Raw genomic sequence first — 25,526 nt, forward strand, 5'->3', positions numbered from 1 at the left:
CAGTGGCTCACACCTGTAATCCCAGCACTTTGGGAGGCCGAGGTGGGCGGATCACAAGGTCATGAGATCGAGACTATCCTGGCTAATGCGGTGACACCTTGTCTCTACTAAAAAAAAAAAAAAAAAAAAAAAAAATTAGCCAGGCATGGTGGTGGGCGCCTGTAGTCCCAGCTACTTGGGAGGCTGAGGCAGGAGAATGGCGTGAACCTGGGAGGCGGAGCTTGCAGTGAGCCAAGATTGCGCCACTGCACTCCAGCCTGGGTGACAGAGCAAGACTCCATCTCAAAAATAAAAAAAGGAACTTTTATCAATAGTAGTCAAAATGGGAGCAAAAATGCAGAACTGGAGTTTAAAAATTAGTTTCCAACAGTTGTCAGTGAAATATTTATCACTATTATGTAGGAAAGTGTGTCAGGTGGAATGCAGAGTCCAGTATGAAAAGGAGCCTGTCTGTTTCAGAAGGGAAACTGTCAGGTGGAGTGGACTCCCTGCAATGGAGTGATGGAAAGATTTGGTTCAACCATTGATGACCTGAGAACAGATACTAGGAAAGTTTGACAAGACCCTTCCTACCCCCACTCCACTGGTGTTGTGTCACCAAGTTCTGCCAACTAAATGGGTGGCCTCAAGCAAATCCCTTACCTCCTTTTAGCCTTAGTTTCCCCTTTAAATTGGTGATGGATTAGATCAATGGTGGTCAGCCATTTTCTTAAAGCAACTGAACTGTATCTTAATCAGAAACTTAACTAATAAAATAATTAAAATGGAAGTCTGTTGCTTCAAGCACCACCACTGTGGCTCCATGGAGCACTAGTTTGAAAACCACAGAGATGAGATCATTGCTAAGAACACCTTTCAACTTTGTTTCCATGATGCTACTTGCCACAATCTTTTTTACTTAAGCAATGATACCGTTTCTGGCGGAACACTCACCACACAGCTATTAATATTGGAAACTGAGGCAAGATACCAAGAGATTTTTGCACTTGAATTCCTCAGGGTTCTCTTACAGCCCTGAAAACACCTCTTCAAGGAAATAAACAACATCTGCAAATGGTGCAGCTGCCCCTAAGTATTCAAGGCAAAGCGGCTTTAGTTTGCAGAGATGGTGATAAACTTTTCATTCGTCCACAGAAAATGAGAAAGCCACAGGAAATACATGGTTATTTTCTAATTAAAGTTCAATGTGTACACTTCTAAATTCTGAAGTTATCCTTCTTTTATGATATCAAAATAGCCCTCTTTTATGAAATGATGGTAGATCATACCTTTTAGTCTTTTTCGTTGTCCTTACATAAAAGTTGGTGATATGTCAATCCCAGAAGTTTTATTTGACACTTAGTGGTCTATAAAATCCAAAGGAATGGGAATCACTGCCTGCCTTAAAGGTTTTCTTGTGTGTGTGTGTGTGTGTGTGTGTGTTTGTTTGTTTGTTTGTTTGTTTGTTTGCATGTGAAGGATTTTTATGTCACAAATCCAGCTAACAGTGGATCTAGGATCTAGGCCTCACCAAGGATGTCACTGAACCTGTCAGCCCCAATGACAGGCACACACCTTCAAAGAGCAAGAGTGCCCATCACTTTCTAGGCTCCTTGCCTGCTGCTCATTCCATCATCACGGATACAGACTTGTTTCTGGTTTCATCTTCCACCAGAGATTGCAAAGCATCCTCTGCCCAGTGCTTCTGGGAGGCCTTACTGGGATGGTTCATAAGCCACTGTCCTCTTGGTGACAGCCCCTGTACACTGTGGCATGTACGGCTGGCTCCACTTGGTATTTGTTGCAGGAGGGAAGAACATCTCACTTTTGCTTGGCTAAAGGGCCACTCCAGGAGGGCTATTTTGCCTCAGGGTCTTGCAGGGTTTCGCTAGGAAAACAGTGCATCTGATAGTTACTCTCTGCCCCTAGGAGGAAAGACAGATTCGCCCTTCCTTCCCAAGTCCCAGGCTGTGTGGTTCCCAGCCCCAAGGGTAGCAAGTCAGAACCTCCGGAGAGGGTTTTAAGCATGCACATGTCCAGGGTCCTCGTCAAGAGACTCTGAATCAGGGGGTCTAGGGCTCAGCCCAGGCACCCTTTTTGTTTTTGCAGTTTCACAGGAATTCTGATGTGCCAGTGATTGTCTGAGGTTTGTCCCTGGGCAGGACTCACCTGCCTGACCTTCTGTCCCCCTGAGACACAGTATTTCCAGAGAGGTGCTTGAGTTGCCCCACCACGGCTTCCAGTGCCCCCCATCTCTATATGCAGCTGAGCTCATGATGGAGCCCACTGTGTGCTTTTTGTTGTTACATTCCTATAAAAATGTCCACACATATTTGAACATCTATGTTCATAGTGGCATTATTCACAATGGCTAAAACATGAAGAAAGCATTCCAAGTGCCTATCGATGAATAAGCAAAATATTATACACACAGGAATATTATTCAGCCTTGAAAGGAAATTCGGACACGTGCTACAACATAGATGAATCTTGAGGATGGTATGCAAAGTGAAATAAACCAGACACAGAAGGACAAATACTGTATGATTCCACTTACATGAAGTACCTAGATTAGTCAGATTCATAGAGACAAAGTAGAATGGTGGTTGCCAGACACTGGAGGGAGGGGAGAAAGGGGAGTTATTAATGGGTGTAGAGTTTCTGTTTTACAGGATGAAAAGTGGCCTGAAAATGGATGGTCGTGATGGTTGCACAGCAATATGAATTTAATGACACTGAAGTGTACACTTAAAAGTCATAAAAATGCTAAATTTTGCATGTATTTTACAGTTTTAAAAATGGAAAAAAAGTATGACCAAAAGCAACACCTCTCCATAATGTGTTACATACCAAATTTTGACATATGTGAGATTGCTGACTATATTTTACTTATCAATTTGAAATTGTATGGTTTTTATGTTGACACTCCATATAAGCCATTATTTTGAAAAAAAAAAAAATTTCCTTATTAAAAGATTGGAAAAAAATTCACACATAGCATTTTTTTTTTTTTTTTTTTGTAAGACAGGGTCTCACTCTGTCACCTAGGCTGGAGTGCAGTGGCACAATCATCGCTCACTGCAGCCTCGACCTCCCGGGCTCAAGGGATCTTCCCACCTCAGCCTCCCAAGTAGCTGGGACCACAGACGTGTACCACCCTGCCCGGCTAATTTTTGCATTTTTTTTTTTTGTAGAGACAGGGTTTCGCCATGTTGCCCAGGTCTGGTCTCGAACTTCTGGGCTCAAGCAATGTGCCTGCCTTTGCCTGCATTGTTTTTCTGTTATACTTCATGTATTTTATTTGCTTTGCTGCAGGTTAAACTATGATGGTTATATTTATTGCCTAAGTTTCCATTAAGACCAATCTTAATTATACCAACATGATACCTTTCTGCCATGGACAGAGATAATACTCATCTGACATTCTTGGGTTTTTACTGCTCTGTCTTGTAGATAAGAATCAAGAGTGCTTCTTTCTACAGATATCTTTTTCGTTAGCTAAATAGGCCTCACAGTCTCGTTGAAAGAAATAACTAAAACTCACTTTATATAGTTTCAGTTTATCTGGCAGGGGGAAAAATGCGTGTGCAGCTCTGAATTTCTAATACATCTCTAAGGAAACTCCAGTGAGTTGTCTTGTCAGACTAAAATGTCAATTATGGACCTCCATACATTTTTTAACTTTGAATTTTCCTAATTTTTTTGTAAAGTGGGACATGTTTCTGAACTGAAAGAAACTTCAAAAGAAGCCTCATAATAGCTAATTCATATTTTCTCTTCTTTCCTAAAACTATTACAAAAGCACTAATAGGAAGAAAACAATTATTTTTCAAAATATAAATGCCAGGATGCACCATATGAGAAGCCCCCAGCCCCCTCTGCTTGCCTCCCAGCACCCGCATTGTGCTCCAGTGTTCAGCTTTCTCTTCCTCTCCATCCACCACTCCCTGCCCTCTCTTCCCACTGCCAGTACCTAAGTGGCCTTCCTTCACCTGTGCCTGGTAAAGCCTCACGTTCCTTCCATGTCACCCCTAACTCCTGAATCGACACCTCCCTCTCTCAGCTTCCTCCTCACCAAGCTCAGTGGAGCCTCAATGACCTGCCCACTTTTCCCTCAGGCAGCACTCTCACTGTCCCAAGACCCCATCACACGTTCACCTTGCTGGGACCTCCTAACTCCCTCAGCTTCCCCTACTCCACATTGGGGGCATATCAGTCCGTTCTCACGCTGCTATGAAGAAATGCCCGAGAAATACCTGGGTTAATTTATAAAGCAGTTTAATTGGCTCACAGTTCCTTATAGCTGGGGAGGCCTCAGGAAGCTTACAATCATGGAGGCAGTTCACGTGAAGGGGGAAGAAAGGCACCTTCCTCACAGGGTGGCAAGAGAGAGAGGAAGGGGGATGGGGGCAGCCCCTTATAAAAGCACCAGATCGGCTGGGTGCAGTGGCTCACGCCTGTAATCCCAGCACTTTGGGAGGCCGAGGCAGGCAGATCACAAGGTCAGGAGTTCGACACCAGCCTAACCAACATGGTGAAACCCTATCTCTACTAAAAATACAAAAACATTAGCCGGGCGTGATGGCGCACACCTGTAGTCCCAGCTACTCGGGAGGCTGAGGCAGGAGAATCTCTTGAACCCGGGAGGCAGAGGTTGCAGTGAACCGAGATCGCACCGCTGCTCTCCAGCCTGAGTGACAGAGTAATACTACGTTAAAAAAAAAAAAAAAAAAGAACTTGTGAGAACTCACTGTCACAAGACCAGCGTGCGGGAAACCACCTCCATGATTCAATTACCTCCACCTGGTCCCCCCCCATGACACGTGGGGATTATTAAAATTCAAGGTGAGATTTGGGTGGGGACACAGAGCCAAACCATATCAGGGGGACAGGCCTTCAGCAGGTGGGTAAGATGGGAGGAGTTCTGAAATACACACCCGGGATGCTCCAGAGGCCAATCATAGGGCAGGTCATCCCAAGGACAGCAGTTAATTCACTGACATGCCAGCAAAGGGCAAACCGAATCGGCCCCGCGGAGCCCAGGTAGGGGCGCCGCTCACCTCCTAAAATGCCCTCAAAGACCCCTTAGGGCACAGCCATATGCTGGGACATGTTGGGGTGGACAAGCAGGTCTCAGGAAGCTTAGAATGTCCTCTAGGTGGACGCTAAGGGACAATTCCTACCGAGGAACGCAGCCGCAGATGATGGAATGCCCTCCCAATGGCGGGAACAAGGAAGGCTTCCGCAGCTCAAAAGGAGAAACATGCTTTGGGCTGGAGTCCTCAGAAAAGGCCACTTCCAAACTGTGGGGATGGGGAGTGGCCGGGCCTAAGAGAATGGGAAGGCAGAACACCCCTTCTCCAGTCTTCCTTGGCCGTTAAAACCCCAGAGCAGCAGCAACGTGGGCTGTTTGGTGCGGAGGTTCCTGGTTTGGGTTGGCCAGGCATACAGCGCTTCCGACAGTTCACCCACCCTCCAAGACGCGCGGGCCGGGGAGCGGGGAGAGGGCGGAGGGAACGGCGCACCGGGTGCCGTCGGGCTGTTGGACCAAAAGTCCTGCGTGTCGGGGGCTGGCAGCGCCGCCGCGGCGAACCCAGCTAGGGAGCACCGCCTGCGCCGGGTACAGGGAGGCCGTTCGGCTTTCCCCTCGCGCGCGTTACTCTCAGGCGTCCTGGGGAACCCCGCGGGCAAGTGTCGGGCTGCGTCCGGGCAGAGGCGGCTTCGCCTGGTTTCCGAAGGGCACCCGCGGCGGGGCCCACAACTCGAGCTGGGAGCCGCCCCAAGCAATCCGTTCCTCCGAATCAGGCTGGTTTTCTTTGTGAGGAAAAGAGAAAGCAAGCGAATTAACTGATGGCTTGGCCGGCTGGAAACGGGAAAGCGAGGTCCAGCTGGAGGGCACGAGTTCTCCAGGAGCTACACACCTCGGGGAAGCCCAGTCCCTCCCGGGCAGGGAGCGAGGGGCGGTCCTGGGAGCTGCTTCCCTCGGGGAGGGAAGGGAGGGCGTCGCAACCCTCTGCGGGGTCCGCCCCTCGGTCCTCCCGACCCCCGCGGCCTGGGGGGCACGGGGCAAATTCTCGGATAGCGACTGGCGGGAAGGGGACCCGGGCTGGCGATGGGACGAGTGCCTCCTTTGCCCTCGCCCCCGCGCGAAGACGAGGCCAGTGGGCGGGTGGCGTGGGGCGAGGCCTCCGCAGGCCGCCGGGGGCCCAGGCACCTAGAGCCAGGAGGGTCCGCTCCCTTCCCCGCCCTGGACGGCGGCCTGTGGGAAAGCAGTCTCCACTGGATCCCGCGCGCGTCTCGCCAAGGTCGTGGGAAGCCGAGGGCGGGAGGGCGGAGGCGCCGGCAGAGTCGGCGGGACTGGGGCTCGGACGGAGGACAGGGGCTCGGAGGAGGCAGGAAGGACGCCGGGTACCGCGGGGCGCCTAGGGGGTTCCGAGCGCAGCGGCTGCGGAGCCGACCCGCCCAGGAGGAATCGGGGCCCCGGCGCGCCCACGCCGCCCCTCCAGGCCGAACCCCTGAGGCCCTGAGCCCCCGGCCTCACGCCACCAGCCACCCCCCACGCCCACCCCGCAGGTCGGCCCTGCAGCTGCCTTCCCTTCCTCCACCTCCCTCCCGCCTCCGAAGCCGGTGCCTCCGGCCAAGTGGCCGCTCTCAACCTGTTACCAAGTCCTAGAGAGAACTTCTCCAAAATATTTCCTGTATCCCCCTGCCAAGGGCCCTGTCCCGCCCTTCCAGCTCCCATCTGGATGCCTGCAGACCTCTCCCTGGGTTCCGAGGCTCTGGCCTCCTCCCTCCCTAATCCATTTTCCACACCGCTTCCCCGGGAGCCCGTTAAAATACACCGGGACCGCGGCGGATGCAAGCCTCCTGTATCTCCACATAGCAGGCTAAGGGGGATTGGGTAGGGACTAAAGGCTGCAGGGGACATCGGCTGGCAGGTATGAAGCCCATACCGTGTGTCGTTTGTTAAACACTTCCAGTGGATTTTCTCGTTTAATCTGCCGAACAACGCTTCTGGGCCGGTATTCGTATTGTTTTATAGAGGGAGAAACTGAGGCACAGAGGGGAACTCGGCTTGTAAGCAACGGAGTAATTCAAAGCCAGTCAGCCCCACGCCGAGTTTATTCACCCTGGCAGGGGCTTCCGCGGGAACCATGATCCTTCCTAACTGGGGTGGAAGGACCCGCAGCGCCAGCGGGGTCCGGGCCAGACGGCAGCGAGTGTCTGTTAACAGCGATGCTGAGTGGGTCAGGCAGTGGGGCACAGGTTCAGTGTGATCTGGAATGCCTGCGAGGCCCCCTTGCTCATCCACCTGCCTTTAGTGGATGGGTGGTCTGAGTTTCTGGAGATGGGCAAGATGGAGCAGCCTCCACACTTGGCTCTTCAGCCCCGGCGCCCCACACAGCCGCCTCTGCTTTCCTGGAGACACCACAGGCTCCTAACCTCAGGCCGGCTTCTGCCGCTCCACCCTCTCCCTCCCCCACAGACACAGGCCACTTAGCGCGCTCTCCCGTCCCTCACCCCTGCCAACAGCAGCCTCTTCTGGCCACGTGCTTTGCATGTGAATGAGTCCAGGTCTGGGCTGCCTTTGTCCAGGCAGGCCAGTGGGATTTCCATCATTAATTAGTGGTTGGTGAGTCAGGGGTCAGCAGTGGTCTCCTTTCCAGGACCCAGAAATGACACCACAAGGCTAACTGGCCCCTATTTCCTGCCTAGGAACTAGCAGCATCCCACCCCCACCACTCCATGGCCTAGATAAGATGGGCCAAGACCCCAGAGACAACAGGACTCTGGAACAGGGAAGGGATTTATGATTAGCATAGGCTCTAGTTAAATTCCTTTTTTTATTTCTGTGCATTGGTCTATTATGTAATATGCTTTTTTCTTCCTGGAATACAGATCCTACCAGTGGTTTTATTCCTTTTTTATATAATGTTTAATTCATCTGTCTCTGTAAATCCATAACATGAAATTGAAAGGGTCTCAAACAGCAGACTGTTTCCTCCCTAACTCTGCCACTATTCAACGCAGGGGCAAGCACTGTCATCCCTCACTGCTACCAGCTTCTGGTCAGTCTTTCTGGCCACACGTATGTAGACATGCTTCATTCTTTTAACTGTGTTTTTGATGTTTTCTATATTAACACCAAAAAAAGTACACTAAGCAATCAGTGCTATTTCCGAATGGAGCCTGGAGTTTCTCAGCACTGCGCTCCTCCCGTGCCAGGAGCACCCTACTTCTCTTCCTCAGTTGCCTCATCAATCACATGGGGCTGGGGCAGTGAGGAGGATGTATTTGCCTCACATAGAGACTTGAAGGTTTTCCCAATCTCCTCTGGGTACAGAACAAGAAATTAAGGATGATCTGAAATATACAGGGCTTGGATAAGAATTGAAACAATTGTGATGATAGGAATTGCTGGGTTCTGGAACCGAGGACTGCAGTAACCAGGGGCTCAGCAAGCTGAGATATCCCTCCAGTGAAAGGGGACCCAGGAGCATAACTGAACAAAAGTCATTTCTCTTCCTCAAGATGGGTATTTCTCTTTTTCTGGTGAGGAGTGTCAGTATGAGCATTTATCTGCTGGAGACTATTTAAATGTCAGGTGTACTTAGCAACTTTGCATCTATTTTTCTTAAATACGAATCGCTTCCCAGAAGTGAACCGAAATGACCACCTCTAAATGTTGCTACTAACTATTGCTCCAGAAACCAAAGTGATCCCACTCCCATGGCTGGCCATAGTCTAATTTCTTCACAAACAGAGGCAGAGCAGCTTGCACCACGTAACCCCAAAGCTTTTCTGTAACTGATCAGAAGTTCCTTTCTCCACCCTTTAGCAGAGGTGCTGGTGACCAGGGAAGAGGAGAAGGTAAAGAGCAGAGTGAATGAAGGGAAGCCGGGGACATAGATTCTTTAAAGTCTGGGTAATCAATCCCCATGTATTCAAGAGAGAACTCAACTTGCTTTCCTAGATGGGACGTGGTGGCCCACGGCATCCATGGCAAACCACTCTCTTCTTGGATAGTTGGCTCCCAGACTTGAAGGCTGTGCTCCTTGCTGTCCTGGGACCTCTCCAGTGGTCTCTTTCTGGTTTCCTTGGTGGGCTCCTCCTCCTCCTCACCTTGTCCCTTGGATTTCCTAGGGAGCTATCCCCAATCTAGGGTTAGTCTCATGCACCCACCATATTCTAGGGGCCCCTCCACTCACTCTCATGCTTTTAATGAATTCATTTATGGTTGATCAGGAATCTTCACCACAGCCTGATCACCCTTCTGAGTTTCAGGTGCACACCCTGTTGCTTTGGTGTGACTGCTTCCCGTTGGGTTATCCTTGGGCACCTCACACTCATTGTGTCCAAAGCAGAATTCTTCATCCTCAACTCTGCACTCATCCTTCTGTATTTGAGACTCCTAACTCAGTTAATGGCATTGCATCAGTCATTGACCGCATAACCCAAATCTCAGCACTGTCTTTTTTTATTTGGTTGGATGTTTCCATTCCTCTCAGCCACTCTATTCACTCAGTAACGGAGACTTCCAGAGTTGACCTCATAAATATTTCCTTAACTCTGATGCCTTCTTTCCAGTTTCCTACCAGTGTCCTAGTTCCTGAACCATTGCAATAGCTTCAAGTCTTTCACTTCTTAGGTCTCCTAGAGAAATTTGTCATATCTAGTAGAACTCTTTTGTTGAAAATGACACAGACTGGCTTAAGCAAAAAAGCAAAATCATGGATGTCAGGCTGGTTTCAGGTGTGGCGTGGTGTCGAAGCTCAAGGGACACCACCCACACCCTGTGTCACCAGCTTACCACTCAGGTCTGCTTTCTCTCACACTGGTGGGCTTCATTCTCAGGCTGCATCATGGAGTGCAGTAGCAGCAGAAGGTCCAGCTCGCCTGGTACTTCCAGTGTCAAGTTCTATAGGAAGGAGGCAGGCCTGAGCCCAGATGGCAGCGAGTTTCTGTTAACAGCGACACTGAGTGGGTTAGGCAGTGGGGCTCAGGTTCAGTGTGATCCGGAATGCCTCCGAGGCCCCCTTGCTCATCCATCCGCCTTTAGTAGATGGGTGGTCTGAGTTTCTGGAGATGACTAGGAGTAGCAGGAAGGGACACTGAGCTACACAACACATCCAAAGCCCACCACACATCAGACCCACGGATTCCCCTGCCTAAAATTCTCCAAGGCAAATTTTGCCAATTGAAGTTTTGTCAAGATGATTTGATTCTTCTGTTGAAATGCAGTATTAATCATTGTTGAGCTTTTTCATTTTGTTTGTACTGATATTTCCACCAGTAATCTTCAATAAGAATAGAATTTTAGAACTGATCATTTGGGTCTACTCCTCAACTTGCAAGGAACTGTGCACAGTGTTAAGACCATGCCTCTGAGATCACTGGAGAGACAGATGGAGAAGTGGAGGATTTGTATTTAGAGTCTAGTCAGGGAAACACACCTCCCCCCTCTGATAGAATCTCCTGTGTTAGTCGATATTGGAGGATTGAGTGGCAAGCCAGGATTCAGATATGGTGACTGATAGAAGCAGTGAAGGTCTCTACAGAGCAAAGAGAAGTCATGAGGGTTCTGAGAACCAAGGTCCTGGAAGCTGGAGAAGGGGCCCTGGGGAGCAGAACCGGACCTCTGCACTTGCCTGGCCCTGGGGCCTCCCGGAGAGCTGGACTTAAATCTCCGAGATGGACCAGCCGGCCCGGGCGGGATGTGGGCAGGCAGGTCCTGGGAGTGCATGAAGCAAGCTAGAAAACTGGGCATGACCGCGCCACCGTTGGGAGTCCCGGGGGTTACTGGGGCTCTGCTGACGGGAACAGGCTCCTGTCCTGCGATCTGCGGCCGCCACGCCGCCCTCTGGGGCCCCCTGTTGGCAGAACCCGGCGGGAGCTCGCTGGCCCTCAGAAGGCTCAGGGCCTGGTAGCCAGGGCGCGGCGCCCAGGAGGTGGATTCGGAACTCAATGCGGGACCGAAGCGCCGCAGTAGGGGGAAGCGCGGGAAAGCGCGGAGTCTCTGGGCCAGCCGGTCCCCAGTGCCAACGCCCACAGGCTAGGCGGCCTCCGCAGCATCTGCTCCACACCCCATGCGGAGCAGGGGCTTGTTGTTTCTGCACACGCCCCACCGCATACACACACACACACACACACACTACACACACACTATACACACCACACACACAAACACACCACACACAAACACACCACACACAGCACACCACACACACCGCACTACACACAATAAACACCACACACACGCACACCACACACCACACATCACACCACAGCCACACCACACCCCCGCCTCCAACACCCACCTCCCGCGCCCCCCTCCCGCCTCCTGTGTGTGGTGTGTGCTCTAGTTCCCCGCAAAGCAGGTGGGAGATGGAGTGACCGGCAGGACAGGCTGCCTGGGGAACCGGGAAAGCTGAAGTGGACACAGGAGGAGCGGGCAGGGAGAGCCCAGGCCCCGCGGGCTGCGGGAAAGGAGAGGGCAGGGACTGGGCGAGGGAGGAAAGACCCTGGCCGGGGCAGCCCGGCGCGGGAGAGGCTGCGTGTGCCCGGCTCAGTCAGCCGCCCTGGGAGAAGGCGGCCCGGCTGGAAAGCTGAGGCGGAACCGAAGGCCCCTGCGTGGAGGCTGCAGCCCCTGCGCTGGTCGAGCGGGTCCAGAATGAGCCCAGGCCGCACCTCCAGGCCGGCCCCGCCGCCGCCCAGCGCCCACCCGTCCCCCCAGCGCCACTCCACATGCACCTTCTCCCGGGCCGCCGGCGGCCTCGGCTGCCCCCGCAGCGTTTCCCCAGCTTCCCTCCAAGGCCCCCGGCCGCCCTTTCTCAGCATTCTTAGCTTCATCTCCATCCGCGCGGCCTTGCCGGGACCCTCCAAGCCGACTCCTCGGCCTTCTACTCGTTCTCCTCCAGGCTAGCTCCCAGGGGCGCCTGTCCAGGCCCCGGACTTACATTCCCAGTCCTCATGCAGAGCCCCGTCCCCGCACCGAGGCAGCAGAGCTGGGAGCGTGATGCAGTTCTCCGCGAGAGCCTAGGTCTGATTCTAACTCTGCCCTGGATTCTCCGCTTTCTAGGAGCGCGTGACATCGGCGGCCAGTTCCATCATCTGGGCTATCGCACCCATACCACCCAGCCCTGGGAACGGATGCGACAATGGACCCGAAGGCACCCTGCAAACTGTAACACTCACACTTGCCAGACGGCGCTTCCTGAAGGGTCACACTGAGCATCTGTTTTCAGAGTTTCCTATTTTCCAGAAAAAAAAAAAAAAAAATCCCTATCTGTGCATTAAAAATGCAGGCCAAAACGTATTTTCCACATCTCCCCTCTGTTCACTTGGCTTTGGCTTAGCATTTTCCCAAGCTGTGTTTCTTGGAGCACGAGTGCCCTTGAGATATGAGTAGATGCCCCATGAGAAAAGCCAAGTTCAGGAATATCCTTTCCTTGAGGTTAGAGTGTGCCCTCTCCTGTGAAAGGTCCTGAGAGGTGTAACCTTTTTAAACCAGTTTTCCAACTGACTGAGCCACAGGTCTTGTTTTCCTCCATGGCATACTCTAAAATTCCTGGGGACCACTAGGGTCGCACGCAACAGAGGTAGGAACCCTGCTCTAGGCAAGTTGAGCCACTTGCCGTTCCGTCTCAGAGAGGTTGCCCTCGAGTTCTTGCCACCAGGATCTTCTAGTAAGGGCGTCCCTAATAAAGCCTGGCTGTTCCCCTTTTCCTTCTGTTCTATGAGCTAGGCAGAATGGTTCTGGCAAACCCATCTTTTTGAGTCAGGTTGTCCAGAGGAAGTTCTGTTTCTTGCAACTAAAAGACTCTGACACAGACCAGCAGGCAAAAAGTCAGTGAAGAGATTACCATTCCAAACTAGAAATTTCCCACATTCACCTTAGCATTGGAATGGATAAGTATACGTCATATACATTGTGTGATATATTCACACACTCTGCACAGCAACAAAAATAAACTATCTTCAACCTTAGGCAATAATGTGGGTGAATTTCCAAATACAATTTGAACACAATGAGCTAGACACAATTTGAATTCATTTATAAGAAGAGAAAAGCCAGCAAAACTAACCTATGTTGTTAGAAGTTAGGATGGGGGACTGGGCGCGGTGGCTCACACCTGTAATCCCAGCACTTTGGGAGGCCAAGGTGGGCGGATCATGAGGTCAGGAGATCGAGACCATCCTGGCTAACATGGTGAAACCCTGTCTCTACTAAAAATACAAAAAATTAGCCGGGCGTGGTGGCACGTGACTGTAATCCCAGCTACTTGGGAGGCTGAGATAGGAGAATTGCTTGAACCCAGGAGGCGGAGGTTGCAGTGAGCTGAGATCGCGCCACTGCACTCCAGCCTGGGCAACAGAGCAAGACTCCGTCTCAAAAAAAAAAAAAATTAGGATGGTACAGTTAGGATAAGTTAGTTAGTATAAGAAGTTAGGATACAGGTGAAAAGGAGGGAATACAAGAAGGCTTCCAGCTGCCCTTACCACGCTGTTCTTGGTCTGGGTGCTGGTTTCCTGGATGTGTCCAGTTTGTGAACATTTATGAGCTCTAACCTTAGGATAGATGTGATTTTCTGAATGTATGTTGTACTCCAACAAGAAGTTTCGGAGGTGGGTATCAGAAAAGATTGTTTCCCCACTGAGGGATTCCTTTTGCAAAACCACGCAAAGGAAACCTGTTGATTTCAGGACCGATAGAAATCGAATGATACACCAAGTCGTCTTAGCTTACTCCATGTCTGTTTGGTTCTCACATTTATCTAAACATTTGCACACACAATCTTTACATTGCCACACATGTCAAAGAGTCATCCTGTATTGATCATGGGGTTTTTGTTGTTGTTTTTTTTTTTCTACTGATTTTATGCTGCTTCATCCTTGGGGCCTTGTGGTCTTAGGAAGGAACTGCCCCTCCCAGGGTTAGCTGAGTCCTCCAGAGAGCAAATGACTCGCTGTTGGGTGTGCCTTTGCTTTGCAAGCTGACCAGTCCAGAGCCCGGACACCAGCCACCTCCTCTATTTGGCTTTTACAATTCCAGGAGGCAGCCTTCCTCTGCCCCAATCCCAGTGAGAGGTGAAGCCAGCTGGACTTCCCGGGGTCGAGTGGGGACTTGGAGAACTTTTCTGTCTTACAAGAGGATTGTAAAATGCCCCAGTCAGCACTCTGTAGTTAGGATTGTAAAACGCACCAATCAGCGCTCTGTGGCTAGCTAGAGGTTTGTAAAATGCTCCAATCAGTGCTCTGTAAAAACACACCAATCAGCACTCTGTAGCTAGCTAAAGGTTTGTAAAATGGACGAATCAGCACCCTGTAAAATGGATCAATCAGCACCCTGTAAAATGGACCAATCAGCACTCTGTAAAATAGACCAATCAGCAGGACATGGGCCGGGACAAATAAGGGAATAACAGCTGGCCACCCCACCCAGCCAGCAGCGGCAACATGCTCGGGTCCCCTTCCATGCTGTGGAAGCTTTGTTCTTTCACTCTTCACGATAAATCTTGGTGTTGCTCACTCTTTGGGTCCGTGCCATCTTTAAGAGCTGTAGTACTCTCACGCCTGTAATCCCAGCACTTTGGGAGGCCAAAGCAGGCGGATCAGGATGTCAGGCAATCTAGACTATCCTGGCTAACACGGTGAAACCCTGTCTCTACTAAAAAAAAAAAAATACAAAAAAAAATTAGCCGGGCGTGGTGGCAGGTGCCTGTAGTCCCAGCTACTGGGGAGGCCAAGGCAGGAGGATGGCTGGGGAGGCCAAGGCAGGAGAATGGTGTGAGCCCAGGAGGTGGAGCTTGCAGTGAGCCGAGATTGCGCCACTGCACTCCAGCCTGGGCGACAAAGCGAGACTCCATCTGAAAAAAAAAAAAAAAAATGCTGTAACACTCACCTCGAAGGTCCGCGGCCCCAGCGACGCCACGAACCCACCGGAAGGAACAAACTCCGGACAAACCAGGACAACTGGGGCCCACAGGAGAGCCCAGGGCACACCTCATGTATTCAAGCCACCCTTTCCTAAACCTTCTGAGCCTTCATTCCTTCCGGGGAAACCAAACGGCAGTGAAGCCTTTGCCCAGGCTTTCCCCTCCCTGGTGCCTCCGGACAGGCCCTGGTGCTTGCCGCGCCCCCTGCTTCCAGGGATCTGTAAGTATAAAGGCATCTTCCTTCAGGACAGTCATCTCAGTGTCCCCGTGTCTTCCCATACCTGATTAAAACAAGTCCCGGACACATTTTAAAGCACTGCATTCATGTCACAATTTCCAAAGCACCTGCTGTGTTTCATGCACTGTTTTCAGTGTTGGGATAGAGCAGTGTCCGTGCAAGCAAGGTGCTGTGCTCAAGGAGCCCAGTGTCTAATGGAGAGAGATCATTCAGCAAAGAGATATATTTCCAGACAGGGTGAAGTGGTGTCAATACAATGGACCAGGGTGGGTTGTTTTGTTTTGTTTCTTTGGGCTTGGGGATTGTTTTTTAAGGAACAGTGGTCAGGGAAGGTCTCCCTAAGGAGGTGACACTTCAGCCACAGTCCGAATTGTTCCTTATATACCAAGGGCACCCAGAGGTCTGTGCTGGGGGCCTTGAGGCCTCCAAAATAACCAACATGATGTATCTGCCACTGGTGCTCAGCCAGAACAAACTCTGTCCCTTTCCCAACAAGCAAAGTAGGGCTTCCATCCAAGAGAAAATAATTTCCCGGCATCAGCAAAGTCCACAGCCTGCTCCAATCAAGTTGCTTTCCAAATGCTATAAAGCCGAGGCACCCAAGCACCAGGATCCAGGGGCTAGGGTGGCAGCATGCCAGCGCCCTGAGGGCAGTGACAGCTTGCATGTGTGTTTACATACTGTTTGCAAATAAAGAGTAAGTGGGCAGATCCCTGAGCCCTCGTCACTTCCCACCATCCCTAGGGACCCACTGCCTAGTTCAGCTTCCCAGGAACACAAGCTTGACCCTGGGCACTGCAGACTTGACCCTACCACCACAGGCCTGGTCTGGAAGCCCTCCGGCTTGCTGGGCACATCCTGAGTGGCCGTCCTGAATCCCTGTAAACAGCGGACAGATATTCCCATCCCTTCTTTAAAAAATTTAGATCCCACTGACTTTGGACAACATTGCAGTCAAGAAAAGTAGAACAATTTAAATCACAAGCCCTCAGCCTGTAGGTGGCACGTCATGAGTCACTGGCATAGCACCGGTCAGTCTCTAAGCCCATCAGCAGGGAGCGGGGGCTGCTTCCACATCTCCCTTCCTCAAAGCTTCCAGGCTATGGCTGGGTATCCCCGGCCCTGCCACCTCACCTTCCACACCGGAAACTTCCACGCTCACCCTGAGCCCCAAAGCCAGCACCCCACACATCTCCCTTCATCAGGGAAAGGCCAAGGACCCCAGATCTGAAAAGCCACTCCCATGCCTTCCACTGGAAACCCCCAGGAAAGAGCAGCTCCATTCATGTTAGGCAGCTGCCACTGGGCCAGGCAGAATCAGCTCTACAAATGGAAACCACCTTCAGCACCTTCCTCCGCATCCTCTTCCGCAGACTCCTTGCGCCTCACCATCTGTGTCAGTGACAGATCCTCAAAGAGCATCTTCTAGGAACCCGGCATGAATTGGCTGGAGGGCCACAGCTGGCTCGTTTACCTTTGCCTCGATCCAGAGTTTGCCTCCCACCACACACCTCCCTGGCGCACCTGCTTCTTGGGTATTCAGACGCAGCCTCTGCTTTGGTGGGTGTCCTCCAGGAGCCCTTTCATCTATCAGGAATGTCACACTCCAGAGCCACAAAAACTCGAAGCCACCCCTCACACCTGCGGCAACTGACAACCAGTTGCTGCCTCACCAGGAGCCCGGAGCTGGCAGAGCTGGAGAGGGCTTATGTGGGCCTAGAATGCAACGCTGGTCATCTCTGACATGCCATTGTCCCCTACAAACCCCACCTAGCACCTCATGGTCTGTGAAGGTCCATTCCCTTGTATGTAGGTCAAATCTCAAATTCTCAAGGCTCCCAGCTGGCTTAAAAATGTCAACAATGACTCTTTCTACTTATCAAGCATTTTCTATTTCCCCATTGGAGCAGGAACCCCCACAGAGGCATGGCCCAGACTCGTTTAATCTCAAACCCAGGCATCCAGGCTCGTGTGTCAGTGATTTAGCAGCCTGTACCAGTGGCATCTCCTTGGAGCAATCAAAGCTTTCATGGAAAGTGCTTAAATCCTATAAAGGTAATGTATTTGCTGATCTACCAAATTATAATATTCATTTGTTTGTGTAAACCTGCCAGTCACCAGTTAAAAATATGAACCACAAGAAACTTTCCATTAGGATTTAGGCCCAGTCATTGTTTCCAGTTTGAATCTGACATATTGTACCTGAGAGGATTGCAGGAAACCATAAATGATTCTGGGTTGTTTTCTTTTTTTTTTTTTTTGAGACGGAGTTTTATTCTTGTTGCCCAGGCTGGAGTGCGATGGTGTGGTCTCGGCTCACTGCAACCTCCGCCTCTCAGGTTCAAGTGATTCTTATGCTTCAGCCTCCCAGTAGCTGAGATGACAGGCACGTGCCACTACGCCTGGCTAAATTTTTTGCATTTTCAGTAGAGACGGGTTTTCACCATACTGGCCAGGCTGGTCTCGGACTCCTGACCTCAGGTGGTCTGCCTGCCTTGGCCTCCCAAAGTGCTGGGATTACAGGCGTGAACAATCACGTCTGGCCATAAATGATTCTTAAATTCTACAGTGAGTCTATGTATAATAGAGGTTTTTTGCTGTATACAAAACAAAAGGTAAAACCCAAAGTCATCACCCCCAGGAGGCTGGGATCTGGGTGCCCAGGAAAGAAGAGCTGGGTCTTGGAAGAACACTGTCCCTTCTGTTTCTATCCATGAAATAAAAGGAGATGCCCCTTTCTGTCTGCAGTTGTCATCTGGCAGATTTTTGAGAAACAACTTATTTAGGGGGTTCCACACTCGATTCAGATCCAGATGCCCAGTGCAGAATCTGGGCTGTGCCTGGTCAAAGGCAGTGGTGATTTCACTGAAGAATGGAGGGAAGCAAACTGGGGCTCAGAAGGCCAGGAGGACCATCACCTGGCCTGCACCTGGTGCAGGGACGTCAACTGCAAAAGAAGGACCTGTTGTCTGCACCAGGATTTATGTGAGTGAGCAGCCAAGGTGCTCCGGGTGGCTGCCAGCTCTGAGCCCCGCTGCTCTCCGGTAGCTGGGAAACCCATCAGAAACCTGGCCTGGGAAGATGCCACCATTCTCCCAGGCTGAAAGAAAGGACATCCATCTTCTCAGGCATGAAGGCAAGGGCTCTGTGCTCCCATCTCAGTGCTGCACGCAGTCAGGGTAGGGACAGGAGGGGGGTCCGGCTGACGTTCCTCAAAGGGTTCACCTCGGGCCCTCTTGTCTGATGCTACCAGCACCTGTGCAGGCTTTGAAGGACATCTCTATTACTCTGGTTTGCAAATGTGGATGTCAGAGGAAACTGTAAGTGTAGGTGGAAGACACAAATGCATTGCAAGTGGTTGGAGGACCTTCCAGGCATCCCTTGAGAAGAGCCAGGGAGCCCACTTGCCTAAAGCTTCCGTCTCAATGCCCATCAAAGTGCCTGAACTCTTGCTTTTATAGTTTCTTAAATTTGCGAAGGAGGCTAGTGTGGGATGATCTGTGATAGTGATGCTTAGACATTCAGGGAAGGCTTCCTGGGAGAGGTGGTCTTTGACAAACAAGCAAGAGCATTATGAGCAAAAGGGCAGCAAGTGAGATGTAGAGGCCTTGGGCTGCTTGTGGGGAGCCGACTGCAGCAGGAAGGCACAGCTGGGGCTGCACACTCCATGAAGCTGGTGGGAGCCCTGCCCTTCTGAGTTTGGATGGGAGTTCCCCAGGTGCTGCTGCAGCTGCCCAAACTGCAGCTGTGGACAGGGGTGCAGGGGCCCCGCCCTCCTGGATGGGGCTACAGCCACCCAAACTGTAGCTGTGGACCCGAGCCTCTCTGTGCTCCTGGATGGAGCCAGGAGCAGGCAGGTTCTGCCCTCCTGGGTGAAGCTGCAACCACCTGATCCATGGCTGCAGACCTGGGCCACCTGCTCCATGGAGCAGGCAGGAGCCAGGGACAAGCGGGAGCCCTGCCCCTTCTGAGATGGCGAGGGGAGAGCTCCCTGGGTACAGTTGCCACTGCCCTCCCAGGCACACGACCTGGGCGTCTCTGTAGCCCGCACCCTTGGGGGGCCCGGGAAGGACTCCCCTGTCTCCCCTACCACACCCCGTATCCCTGCAGGCTCGGGGGTGTCTGATCCCATTGCCTGTCCTCTCTCCTCTCCCAACATCTGCTCAGATCTCCAAGTAGGGTTGGTGCTGAGCTCAGGGCCATGAATGGCAGCAGGAGGCCGACAGATTCCTGGGCGGAAGGGGGTGGGTCCCAGTAAGGCCCCTCCTTCAGGCCAGGGAGGACCTGAAGGCTAGGGGCTGGGCCACTAGTCCTGCTGACCAAAGTGGAGATTCATGGTGCCTCTTCCGAGCCCTCCCCTGGCTGCCCATGGACCAATTGGCAGGCACTTCCTCCCCTCTGAGGGCCATAAGAGCCTGGTGCTCAGCCAGGGTAGAGGATGGCCAGAGACAGAAGATGGCAGGGAGAGGTTGGGATGGTCAGCCAAAGAGAGGAGCTACCCTCTCCACTGATAGCTTCAGAGATCTGCAGAGAGGGTGGGGCAACCTGCCAGGCAGAGAGGAGCTACTCTCTCCAGGGACTCCTCTCCTGAAACCTGAACACTCGACAGAATGACCTGCCTGCCTACAGAGGGAGCTATCCACTGTGGATCTCCTCTAAGCTGTTCTAACACTCAATAAACTCCTTTTCATCATCTTCACCCTTCACTTGTCTGCATACCTCAGTTACCTCATTGTACCTCAGTTACCTCATTCTTCCTGGATATAGGAACACTGGACAAGATAGGCAACAGGTTAAGCTTGCTCTAGAAAGATCACTGTGGCCAGAGGTTAGGAGATAGGTTGAGGAGGTGGGAGAGTGGAGCAGCAAACCAGTGAGGAACCCAGGAGAAGCTGAGCCAGGGCAGTGAGTCTGGAAGCATCTGTGATGTGCAGTGAAGGACTCCTTTTGTTTCTAATCCTTCTTAGACTGAAACTTTTGGAAAATAAATTACCAGACAAACACAATTTTAAAAGACATGCAAAATACAAGTCCCATTTTTCTTCAAAAATTTTTGTTTTGATTGGGGTAAGATAACATACATTTACCATCCCAAACATATTTAAGTGCACATTCCAGTAATACGCACATTCACACTGCCATGCTGCTAGTCTCCAGAACGCTTTCCTTTGGCAAAACCAAAACTACCCATTTAACAGCATCCCCCCATTTCCCGCCCCCAGGCCCCGGCAACCACCCTTCTACTTTCTGTCCCTATGAATCTGACAACTCTATGTATGTAATATAATTGGAAGTACACAGAATTTGTCCCTTTGTGTCTGGCTTGTTACACTTAGCATAATGTCCTCAAGGTTCATCCATGTCGTAGCATATTTTGGAAATTCCTTCTTTTTTAAGGCTGCATAATATTCCACATTTTGTTTCTCCATTCATCCATTGACGGACACTTGGGTTGTCCACCTCATGGGTGTTCGTGCTTCTCTGAATTTGGGTGTTGATATCTCTCCAAGCGCCTGCTTGCCATGCCTTGGCCACATACCCAGAACTGGAATTGCTGGATCACATGGGAAGTCTAGTTTTCATTTCTTGAATCACTATACTGTTCTCCACGGAGGCTGCACCATTTTACATTTCCACTGACCGTGCACAAGGGTTCCAATTTCTCACATCCTTTCCGATATGAGGGTTAGTTGATGTTTTTTTCCTAGTAGCCATCCTAATGGGTATGAGATGAAGCCCCATTTTTTAAATTATTAATTAGACTCAAAAAGTATAAAGTTTCCCTGCCAAATTTCTGTAGTAGTTAAAAATGCTTACTCTCACCTTCTACACTTACCTCACTGTAGACCAACAATAAACACTTCTGGAGCTGGCCAGCCCTTAGGTAGCATGGCCTGGCAGTGCCCATCGCTGTGTGTGGAGAGGAAAAGCAGTCGGAGCTGCTATTGTCACCTGCACACATTGATTGTGTGATCAACACAGCAGCCCCAGGAGGTAGCTGTGGTATGATCTCCAGCCAACGGATGAGGAAACAGTAGCCCAGAGAGGCCAGGGGCCTTGCTTGAGTCAGCAGGGAGGAGGGTGACAGAGGCAACAGTGAATCCCACGTATGGCCTCTGCCTATTTTTGTTATTATTGTCTTGTTTTATTTTCCAAGATAAATTAACTGATTGGTCATATTTGGGGGAAGACAGAAGGCCCTGAGGTTCTGGCCTGAGTAACCAGGTGGAGAGAGATGCCGTCCACCAAAGCAGGAAATACAGTCGGGGAGGGCATGGAGCCAGGCACATGTCGAGGTGGAAGTTCAAGTGATGTCCAAGTGGAAGCAGGGCCAGGGCAGTCGGGCAATAGCTTCTGAGCACCTGAACGAGGACTGGGCCAGGAGAGCAGGTGAGGAATGCTGGGGCAGGGATGAAGGATGAGTTTGGTGAGATCCCACAGAGAGATCAATAACATTCTAGAAAGAAGCAGAGGAATGAGGTGGTGGGGAGAAGGAGGAGCCAGAGGAGATGGGAAGAGATGGAGAGAGAGAAAGTATCAAAAGGAAAGAGGTATCAACAGGTGTCCAGGGTGGCGCAGGGGCCACAAAGCACAGGTAATCTAGTATCTACGGATTTGGCCATGTGGTGGCCCTTGACGGCTGGAATGAGGGCAGAGCAGCTGGTATCATGGAAGCCAGGAAGGTGGAGGCTATGTTGGCATGGGTGGGTAGGTGGGTGGTGGTGGGAAGTGGGGAAGAGAGCAGACCACTCTTTCTAGAAGCTCTGCTGCAGAGTCAGGAGACAGGGCAGTCCCTGAAGGACGGGTGTGAAGTTCTTGTGTGGAGGAGGGATGTTGGGCCAATGATGGATTATTATTTTGTTCTAGCTTTTTTAAAAAAAATACCTGGAGCAAAGTTGAATTTGTTTGTATCAGGCAGGGGAGGCAGGAAGGCAGAGCCAGTGGAAAGGTGAAAGACTGGGAGGAATCTGTGATGATTGCTGGAAGGATGTAGAATGATCAAGCCCTAATAAAAGGAGAGAAGCCCCTCTTCCCCCGAAGTGTGTGGGAAGACAGTCTACACTACAGAGTCGTGTGTGAAGAAGCACATTGCCGCTGAGCAGGGCAGGGAGTGGTGTCTGGGCACTGGGAGAGAGGCAGGCTTTGGATGTGCCACCGGGAACAGCAGTAGGAGCCACCCGGGCCTGAAGAAGGCCAGAAGCAGAAGGAGCCCAGTAGGGCCAGAAAGCAAACATCGGCATGGCCACATGGCCATCTGGGATTGTCTCCCTCAGGGCTTAGCTGCCCTGCCCAGGGGCAGAAGCAGAGGTGTGGATGGTGAGCTTGTTTGAGTGAAGGCTTCACAAGGCGGCTCTGGCTACAGTCAAGGGGCAAGAAAGAAGGGTGACTGCTGTCATGTGGGAGAAGAATGAAGTGAACTGTGGTGGTTTTAAAATGTGCCTGCAGATTCTTTGATCTTCCTCTTTTCAAAAGGTGGAGTCTAATTCTCCTCACAATGAATGGGGGCTGGGCTTCACGATTTGCTTTTAATGAACAAAATGTAGCAGCAGTAACAATATGTGACTTCTGATTCCAGGTCACAAAGCTCCTTCTCAAACTCGTTCTGGAGGAAGCCAGCAGCCATGTCATAAGGAAGCTCAAGCAGCCATATGGAGAGCCCACATGGGAAGGGACAGAGGCCTCCTGCCCACAGCCGTGGAGATGAACCACCTTGGAGGCAGTTCCCCCAGCCCCAGCACACGCAGATGACCACGGTCCTGGCTGACATCTTCACTGTAACCTCACGAGAGACCCAAGCCACAACTTCCCAGCTGAGCCCACAGATGTGGTATGAGATGATGTGCTTGTTGGCTTAAGCTGTTAGGGCTTTGGGGTGATTCATTAGCAGCACTGGATAACTCCTGCACTGCCTAAGTGTGAGGGCAAAGATTGTGGAGCATGGGGTGGGTCCCAAGTGAAGGTTGGGCAGGCAAGCCCCAGCCAGAGGTGCAAGGGGCCGTGTGGTGGAGTGATTAGTGGCTTGAGAAGAAAAGATTGAAGTGGGGCCAGAGGAAATGGAGGAATCATAGCACTGGAGGTCCCCATGAAAGTAAAGATGTGGGCTGAGGCGTAGAGAAGAGAGTGGAGTTTCCTGTTGGAGAGAACATTTCTGGGTGGATGCGGCTCAAGGTGTGGCAAAGTTTGGGGAGGGGGAGGGACAGTAGAGTCATGACCCCTGGAGAGTGAAGCCAGCCAGGGTAGCCAGGGTGGCAGTGGGACTTGGCTTGGGGAGAAAGACACACCTTCCAGTGCCTAAGGCCTCAGCTTACGGGGGAGTGGTGGGGACTAGAGATTACAGGTGGTGAAGGTGGCCTCTCGGGGTGGCTTGACCCTGCAGGGAGGTTTTCCCAAAGACAGGAGGCACAGCTGCCTGTGAACACCCAAGAGAAGACTCCGAAGGCCAGCTCCACCCCTTCTGGCTGCAGAAGACAGAGAGCAAGAAGGGTCTCTGTCCCCCAGGGCTGCACAGAGGATGGTGTGGCCAAGAGACAGCAGGCCACAGTGGACAGGCAAGTGGCAGGGCTGGTGCTGAGTCACTCCACAGTGTCGAATCTACTATCTGCAGGATGCCAGGGACACCAGATAAAGATGTGGTCCAGGCCGGGCATGGTGGCTTACACCTGTAATCCCAGCATTTTGGGAGGCCGAGGCAGGAGGATCGCTTGACGCCAGGAGTTCAAGACCAGCCTGGGCAATATAGCAAGCCCCATCTCTAATTAAAAAAAAAAAAAGACGTGGTCCTTATCTAGAGAAGAAACAGACAGCAAAGGCAGAAAAGCCCTCAGAGAAACTGGGTCTCCAAGAAACACAGTCCTGCCCCCGCAAGACCCCCCAACAATAGCTCTTTATTCCCTGGGGGCCTCCCAGCTGTGATGGCCGCCAGCCTCTGCACTCTTCCTGCTCATGTCCTCGTCACCTTTTTCTGGACGTCACGTCCTCCCTGGGCACGACTCTCCTACTGGAAGTCTCTGCTGCCGTGGTCACAAGATGTGACCTGGAGTCACTGCTCTCTCTGGGTCTAGCTTGTTGGCTAGATCCTCTCTGCCCTTAGGTGAATTTTCCCAGGAAGCTCACGGTTCCTCGTGTGAACCAATTCTCACGAAGGCCTGGCCTCTGATTCCAGGCAAGTCTGAATCTAAAGTGGCAGAGCTCGTGGCCAGGCGCTGGTGCCCCCGGAGCTCTGTGTATCTCCCCTGAAATCCTGGGATCTGTCTCTATGTACGTAACCCCACTAAGGTTCCTAAGTCCAGGCCTACCCACAAGGCCAAGGGCTTTCACAAGGACAATGGTGACTCCTGGGTGGTCCCTGCCCCCCCCATGACTCTCATGTCCGTATGCGTGGCCCATGGCCACACCTCATGGGGAGATGACAGGAGCAACGGCATCTGCAGAGACATGAACACTACTCCATGACAAAGCCTGAAAGAAACGCCTTCTGCAAAACACGCTAGAAGTGAAAGGAGAGGCGAGGCGTGCCCTCGGCCATCAGTTTTATCCCTTTGCCTTTGCAGTTGTTTAATGTTGAGACAAGTCAACTTGAAGCTGTATAATAAATGAATTCCAGCTTGAGCCTTGGCAGGGTTTGTTTGGCTTGAGGGAAGTTGTTTATGCTAATGGGTCCCCTCTGCAGAGCTGGATTTATATTATACAGAGTCTTGTCCATCATCTGGATGCCGCTGTAAACAAGATAATCTTTGTCTACCAGGAACGAGCCCGATGCCAATAACTTTAAATAAACATGAGCCCCAGGTTTGTATTTACATTGTCTGAGGTAACCGCTGGCGAGTTTGTCACGGCGCCGTCGGCCCCTCCCTGGCTAAGGTAGCGTCGGCTTTCCCACTGACCTTGTTTTTAGAGGCCTCACTCAGGGGAAAGGATCTCATATTTAGCAGATGAGCGCTACACCCCGGGCTGGGCTGCATTCTTTTGCACGGTTTTGGCATTCTGTAGTTCTGTCAAGTTAGCATAGCTTCCTTTTGTACTGGATAGAGCAGGACATGGGTCCGGGGCAGGAGCTCAGACATGGAAATGACATCATAGACCTGAGCTCTCGATTCCCTCGATGGCAAGGCTGCAGGTGCCAGTGGGCTCCAAGGATTCTATTAATAGGGCTATGACTTAGCTCTGTAGAAGCCATCAGGGTTGAATTGCATTCCGTGTGGAAAATAAATAGAATTTTGCTGAAGTCTGAATGTCTGTTGCAGCTCGAAACTGAGGACCAAGCAACCACAGAAACATACAACTCTTCAAATAGTGATAAATGGTCTCCATGGAGGACTGAGGAGAAAAGCCATGCCCCCCGGCTCCACCACTAATCTCCCCTGCAAAGAAAG

The 25,526-nt window shown here is 51.4% G+C and overlaps 2 protein-coding genes across 3 annotated transcripts in view; one reads left to right on the forward strand and one right to left on the reverse strand.

The window, feature by feature from the left end:
* Positions 1 to 24,953, forward strand: part of ERCC6L2 (ERCC excision repair 6 like 2) — a 185,525-nt gene extending 160,572 nt beyond the window's left edge. Inside the window, exon 19 of one of the 2 annotated variants that reach the window (XM_032164599.2) lies at positions 22,730 to 24,953. In XM_032164599.2, coding sequence (XP_032020490.1) covers positions 22,730 to 22,784 — 55 coding nt within the window. In that variant the 3' untranslated portion in view covers positions 22,785 to 24,953. Of the gene's footprint in view, positions 1 to 12,058; positions 13,334 to 22,729 lie in introns of those variants that run through there. The other variant, XM_032164600.2, reaches the window with a different exon arrangement.
* LOC116474243 (WAS/WASL-interacting protein family member 1-like) lies at positions 3,987 to 11,835 on the reverse strand. Its single transcript, XM_058445318.1, has 5 exons — positions 11,375 to 11,835; positions 10,759 to 11,052; positions 7,109 to 7,295; positions 5,901 to 6,401; positions 3,987 to 5,793 (listed from the first exon to the last, which is right to left on the reverse strand). Exons 1-5 carry the CDS (start codon positions 11,833 to 11,835, stop codon positions 5,308 to 5,310), a joined length of 1,929 nt encoding a protein of 642 aa, XP_058301301.1. The 3' UTR covers positions 3,987 to 5,307.
* Positions 24,954 to 25,526: the final 573 nt, after the last annotated feature.

Source organism: Hylobates moloch, unplaced genomic scaffold, assembly GCF_009828535.3.
Source record: "Hylobates moloch isolate HMO894 unplaced genomic scaffold, HMol_V3 SCAFFOLD_10, whole genome shotgun sequence".
Lineage (NCBI taxonomy): Eukaryota > Metazoa > Chordata > Mammalia > Primates > Hylobatidae > Hylobates > Hylobates moloch.

Bases quoted from the DNA above. Each gene is read 5' to 3' on its own strand.
- LOC116474243 (XM_058445318.1), bottom strand. From the start codon at position 11,835: ATGGAGATGAAGCTAAGAATGCTGAGAAAGGGCGGCCGGGGGCCTTGG. The intron at 7,296-10,758 runs GTGGCGCGGTCA...CATCCACTAAAG, and splicing joins AACCCCCGGGACTCCCAACG to GCAGGTGGATGAGCAAGGGG. The intron at 6,402-7,108 runs GTGAATAAACTC...GGAACCCCCTAG, and splicing joins CCGCGGAAGCCCCTGCCAGG to GCGCCCCGCGGTACCCGGCG.